The sequence below is a fragment of the Peromyscus eremicus genome, chromosome 19, assembly GCF_949786415.1.
Source record: "Peromyscus eremicus chromosome 19, PerEre_H2_v1, whole genome shotgun sequence".
NCBI classification, from domain to species: Eukaryota; Metazoa; Chordata; class Mammalia; order Rodentia; family Cricetidae; genus Peromyscus; species Peromyscus eremicus.
The window spans coordinates 26,240,460-26,247,019 of record NC_081435.1 but is presented as its reverse complement, the minus strand read 5'-3'; the positions used below and the strand labels follow the sequence as shown (position 1 = coordinate 26,247,019).

The following is a 6,560-nucleotide window of genomic DNA, read 5'->3' as shown; positions in this document are numbered from 1 at the left end:
GTTGTAGATGTATCCCTTAGGACTGGGCTCCCAAAAATTCTGCAAGATTCCACAGGAGAAAAATCAACCAAGAATTTTACCCGGCTTTGATGCGTATGAATCACAACAATAACCAGCATGGCATGAAAACCATAAGGGTGCAATAGTGGTCCACACACCTTGGCAGCAACCAACAGCTCTCTAATTGGACTTCAGACCTGTTTACCAAGAGGGAAATCACACCTGGTACCAGAAACCTAGCCAACTACCAGGGCTGTTAAAGTTATAGACCATGGAGGAGAACTTACCACTGCCACTTTACTACATCAGCATGATCCCTAACTACATTCTAAATATTTATCCTTGTGCCCACAGGTAAGTGTAGCTCTCTCCCTTCATTGAGGAAACTTCTCTTTGCCACAGAAGAAATCCATTACAGAAAACCATAACTAATCAAAATATCAACTTCCTTTTTTACCTGAAGGTCCCTATTTTACAAAAATGCTATTATACTATCTAAATGATGTTTTTAAAAAATCTGAATATATTTCATATTTCAAGCAAGCTTCCTAAGTTATATTTTAAAGTGTGACCAGTATCATCAAAATCAAAATAGTTACAAGGAAACATCTAACCAACCTATGATAAAGTCTACTTACAAGTGCATATCAACAAATAAGTAAAAACATTTTCAATGCCAAAAACATTCTATTACTCTGTAAACAGGTCACATTGCAAGTATCCCATACCCTATTTATTCTGGAACAATAACATATTAATATAGCAGTGAGATGCCTAGTCCAGTAACTTTGATATAAAATATTTAAGACTAGTTGTATGCTGTTTTCCAATCCATTTTTGTTACAGTGATGTATGCTTTCTAAAAGATTGCCAACACTTCAATTATAAATAGCAAGTTGAAATCTACCCCCCCAGGGGTACCTTCTCTGATACCAGCTTAAGAAATTATACTACCCAACAGAAAAGAAAACAGGGACATGAGGTACGTTATTTGTTGCACAGTAGGTCAATTTTGTTTGTGTCTGTTACATAGTTTCAATAAGAGATGCAGATGAAATCCATGTTTGACTGGATTTCTTAAGCTGCAATTTTTGGTAGTATAACTGTCAATATACTATAAACAAATTAAAACGAGAAAACAACTGAGAACTCAACAAAATATAAATGGATGATTTCGCATATTCTTGCTACTTTATCTTTCACATGAGATCAAAATGTGAAAGAGGGGCATTTTTCTCTGCTATTATTTTTTTAGTTTTTTAATAGTGGGAGGTGATGCATGCCTGTGGATCTGCAGGTGTGTGCACCCATGCTCCACGTGTGAAAGCTAGAGGAGGACATGGGAGGTCTTCTACCACTCAGCCCTTTTACTGAATTAAGACAGGGTTTCTCACTGAACTGGAGCTCACAGTTGGGCTTGCTGTGTTAGCCCTGTAGTGTCCAGGGTCAGCCTGTCTCTGCTAGCCAACACAGGTACAGTCACACCCAGTTTGCAGACTCGCCCAGTGTTTTACATGGATAGTGGAGATTCAAACTCAGTTTCTTATACTTTCATAGCAAGCAATCTTACCCACTGTGACATCTGCCCAGCCTTTTAAAAAATAAAGATCTCATTTTCTTTTTTAAATTCCATATGCATTGGCCTTTATTATGACTTACATTTCCATTTTCTAGTCAAACCCATCTCTCAAACTGTCCCTATCACTAATATCCTCACCTCTCTTTTTTTACAGAAGGCAATGATCAGAGAGTGGTGACATTACACATTTAATTCCAGCACCTGGGAGGCAGAGCCAGGCTGATTTCTATGAGTTAGAGGCTAGCCTGATCTACATGGTAAGTTCCAGACCAGGGTTATATGGTGAAACTTGGTGTCAAAACAAAGCAAAAACCAGAAATTAAGTAAATGAATGGTAATTACGTATCAGCTGCTTTGATGCATGAATTGTTAACATTGGAACACACCAATTGCCTCCTTTAACACTAGCAGGATTTTTTAGGCAGGATTTTCTGCAAATTTCAAAATGATGTGTATTCTATTGATCCCTTTGCCATCTAAAGAACTGGAGCCATGCTCATCCCAGAACATAGCACTAAAGTGCTATATTTCATGGTAGTTTTAGGGCCGGAAAGTTCCTCTACTCAACTGTTTTATTGTGGATGTCATGAAGAAGAAAATAATCATTGAACCATTATATTTTGAAATGGTCATCAAACTATTAACCACATATACATATTGTATATTGTAAAACATGTTGAAGTGTTAACGTTCCAATCCATTGTTTGCACACTTATTAATTAATTCCATAGGTATAGTTTATATATTAGATTTTATCATAGCATGTGAAAATAGTAAGTATATAACATTATAATAAATCTAAATCGCTTGTATTTGCAGTCCCATCATTATTTGGGGGAGAATAATTCACAAGCCATTTTCTGCTTATTTTTTAGAAGAGTAAAACAATGAATGCTTTGTTCTTTCTTGTATTCATGATTAGTTTGAGAGGTCAGAAACAATAGTGTGTAATAGCAATTGTGTAAAATACACTGTCCTAACTACAATCAAATTTTTTGAATTCCCAAAGCCACTGAAGTATTTGAATTACTTAACTTGCATTAGGTGCTTCACTCTCAAATATTGTGGCTTCTAAAATAAAAAAAACTGAATTCAAGTGGAATGAGTTTTGAAAAATTAGTATACCTCTGAAGACATAGATGTGTCTGATGAAAGATTATTCATTTTTGTTTCTGGAAAAAAATATGCTTAATAAAAACAAAATAAAAGTTGTCAAGACATTCACCCAACCAATGTTATCATCTTTAGGTAATACAATAGGTATTCGGAGACGTGCTCGTAATTTTTGTGTATTTACAAAGTGCTGTGGAGCTATTAACTACATTTAGGCATGCCTTTCTCAAAGAGTGCTTGCCACAAGGATATCCAGAAAAGTATAGGATGTAGAATATGTCACATTGTATTAAATGTCATCCAAGACCAAAATCAAATGTCATCTCTACTACAAAGGTCTCTTTGATTCCTTCCTTCCATCTAGACATTCACTCACGTTTTGTCTCTGTCTTTGATAAATATCCACTGCAATTTATTTTGCGTCTCTATTGATATCATCTTTTTGTAAAGTATTGTAGTGATCTGAGTGTCTCTTCCTCCGTGTTTTGTCCATGATCTGCATATGCACATGTTTTTTCATTTCAGGCATCTGAGCACCTTTCTTTCACATCTGTTGCCCAAGAAACACTCCAGCACTTCATAGTCTTTAGTTTTAGACCTCTATTCTGTATTACTTTTATTGATTTTTATAAGTTTTAATGCTTTACCTCATTTCTCATAAATAAACTATAAGAGCTGGTGAAATGCCTCAGCAGATAAAGGTGCTTGGCAACTGGAGTTCAGTACCCAGAACCCACGTGATAGAAAGAGAAAGCCAGCTCCCTCTGATATCCACAGGCACACCACGTTTCACACAGGTGCACATGTGCGTGCGCGCGCGCACACACACCCACACACAAATCAATCCATCTTTAAAAATTAATTTATAAAAAATTAACTAAGGCCGGGCAGTGGTGGCGCACGCCTTTAATCCCAGCACTCGGGAGGCAGAGCCAGGCGGATCTCTGTGAGTTCGAGGCCAGCCTGGGCTACCAAGTGAGTTCCAGGAAAGGCGCAAAGCTACACAGAGAAACTCTGTCTCGAAAAACCAAAAAAAAAAAAAAATTAACTAAGTTCCTTGAGGTCTAGAACAATATTCTAATGCAGACTCTCAGAATTCTTGACATCTTGAGAAGTATTCAAATGATCAAATATCAACCAAAGAAAGACTCCTCTATGAAACAATCTAGAACATAGTTAGCAGCTATCTCCTTGTCAGAGGAGTCAAACACCATAGAATGTGCTTACCATGGCACTGAGATTTGTATGATCTTTTCTATTCCGAATCTGAGCACAGGATATTGGCAAATCCAGTCCTACACCAGTGGCCAGATTTCTCAGATCAGCAGCATTGTATTTCCCATGCAAGAGCAAGTTGTTACTACCAGAACCAAGTCCCAGAGAGGTTTGATAGAGATATGTCTGAGAAAGTCTCTCGATTGTAGTGACATCTATTGTGGCTGATGTGACCCAAGGACTAGAAGCCACTGTCCTCTCGCGTTTTGTATTTTCTGGAGAATGACAGCAGTTATGAGACCAACAATCTGGGCTCTGGCTCAACCTGATACATACAAAGAAAAGCAAGCACCCTAGAAACAAAAAGGAAATGCAGACCAGGGCTATCACCAAATACAAGTTCCGGGCAGAAAACTGTACTCTTGGTTCCCAGATATCTTCAAAGTCTGGAAAGACCTGAGGGACAGAGGTGCTCAGTAGCACACCCAGAGTGACAGAGGAGGAAAGTGGTGGGTCTCCGTGGTCCTGAACCACTACCACCACCCTCTGTTTGACTGCATCAGTGGGAAAAACTAAACGTGCAGTCCGAAGCTCTCCCATAGTGACTGAAATTCTGAAAAGACTAGAGTCGGAAGCCTGAGAAATGTGGTAGGAGAGCCAGGCATTGGAACCACTGTCTGCATCCTCTGCTACCACTTTTGTGACCAGGTGTCCAGCTCGGGCAGAGCGGGGCACCTTTTCCACTGGGATAGAGCCATTTCTAGGCAAGGGAAACAAGATGGCTGGTGCATTGTCATTCCTGTCTACCACAAACAAGTTCACGGTCACCGTTGCACTTCTGGGAGGAGAGCCGCCATCTCGGCCTTCCACTTGGAAGTGAAGCCCCCTGAGCTGTTCAAAGTCAAAGGAAGTTCTGGCAGTGATAACACCGCTAGTTGGTTCCACTGCCACCAAGCTTGAGGAAAGTGGCATCCCTTCAGAAATGACATCCAACAGCTCATAAAAGACAAGGCCATTCTCCCCCAGGTCTGGGTCCTGAGCAAACACACGGCCTAATGACACTCCAGGGTTATTGTTTTCAGCCACAAAAAGTTCCTGTTGTGACTGAGGAAAGCTTGGTGTGTTGTCGTTCACATCAGCAACTGACACAGTGAGTGTCCTTCGGGTGCTCAGCGGGGGCGAGCCACCATCTGAAGCAGTGATTAGGACCTGGTATTCACTTGCTTGCTCCCGATCCAGGGGCCCATCAGTCAGCAATCTGTAGTAGCTGTCAAAGGAAGCCTTCAACCGAAAGGGGCCTTTGCTGGACAGGCCACACGTGACCTCACCATTGGAACCCAGGTCCTCATCCTTTACACTAAGGAGAGCAATTACTGTGCCAGGAGCTGCATCCTCGGGTACTGGGCTGGAGAAAGTCATGAAGTCTATCTGGGGGGCATGATCATTCACGTCAGTCACCTCTACAAGCAGTTTAGTGGTGCTAGCTAGACTAAAAGCACCCTTGTCCCTTGCTTCAACATATGCTTCCAACAACCTTTCCGGTGGACCTAGCGAAGCAGCTACTTGAACCTCCCCACTTTTAGGATGTATGTGAAAGAGGTGCCTCAGCTCTGCTGGTGTGCTATTGCTTAAGGAGTACCAGAGGTCCCCATTGGATCCTTCATCCGGATCCGAGGCTTGAACGTGGAATAACACAGTCCCATTGGGTGCAGTCTCTGGAACCTTGGTACTGTATACGGAGTGCTCAAATACAGGCACATTGTCGTTGGTATCCACCACAGTGATGGTGACTTGAGCATCTCCAGAGTGTGCAGGCAGGCCACCATCCTGAGCAGTGAGCACCAGCAGGTGGGTGTCCCGCTGCTCTCGATCCAGCACTTTCTCCAGCACCAGCTCCGGGTATTTGCTGCCATCGGCCCGAGACCCCATGTCCAGACGAAAGTGCTGGCTAGAGCTTAGGCTGTAACTTACCAGCCCGTTGCTTCCCTCATCAGCATCTTGGGCATTCGGGAGAGTGAACCGAGCTCCTGGTGCCAGGAACTCCGGGATGTGCAAGTGCATGTCTCCAGCAGGAAAGAGGGGTGAGTTGTCATTGGTGTCCAGGAGGTGAACACGCATCTTATGCAGCTCCAGAGGGTCATCGAACATTAGCTCGTATGTCAAGATGCAAGCAGCTTTGGCCCCGCATAGCCGCTCACGGTCCGCTGGCTCTCGAACCACCAAGCTACCGCTGCCCAGATCCACCCCGAAGTAAGGCTCGCTGTAGCTGGAAAGCAAGCGAAAGTTCCGCAAGGACAGAGAAGCTGCTGACAGCTTCAAGTCCGAGGCTATATTGCCTACCACGACTCCGGGTTCCGTCTCCTCCAACACTGAGTACTCCAGCTGTCCCGCTGTAGCAGCACCACAAGAGACCCACCAACACAGAACTGCCATACCCCAACCCACCATCCTCCCTTTCGGCGTCCAAGCTCCAGTTGCGGCGACCTGGGACCATGCTCCGAACTCCCAAAGAGAAGGAGCCTCGAAAAGCTTGCGTTGCTCCGCCCGCTAGTACTGCAAGCTTGAAGTGCCCTGGCCACCGGTGTTGCGCGCAGGGGCTGGGCTGCAGGGTGCGCCGGGTGCGGAGAAGCGCAGCGCCGCCTAGGGGTGCAGA

General features: G+C 43.3%; 1 protein-coding gene across 1 annotated transcript; it reads right to left on the bottom strand.

The window, feature by feature from the left end:
• Positions 1–3,895: 3,895 nt before the first annotated feature.
• On the bottom strand, positions 3,896–6,355 carry Pcdhac1 (protocadherin alpha subfamily C, 1). Its single transcript, XM_059246484.1, has one exon. It carries the CDS (start codon positions 6,353–6,355, stop codon positions 3,896–3,898), a length of 2,460 nt encoding a protein of 819 aa, XP_059102467.1.
• Between the last annotated feature and the right edge of the window lie 205 nt (positions 6,356–6,560).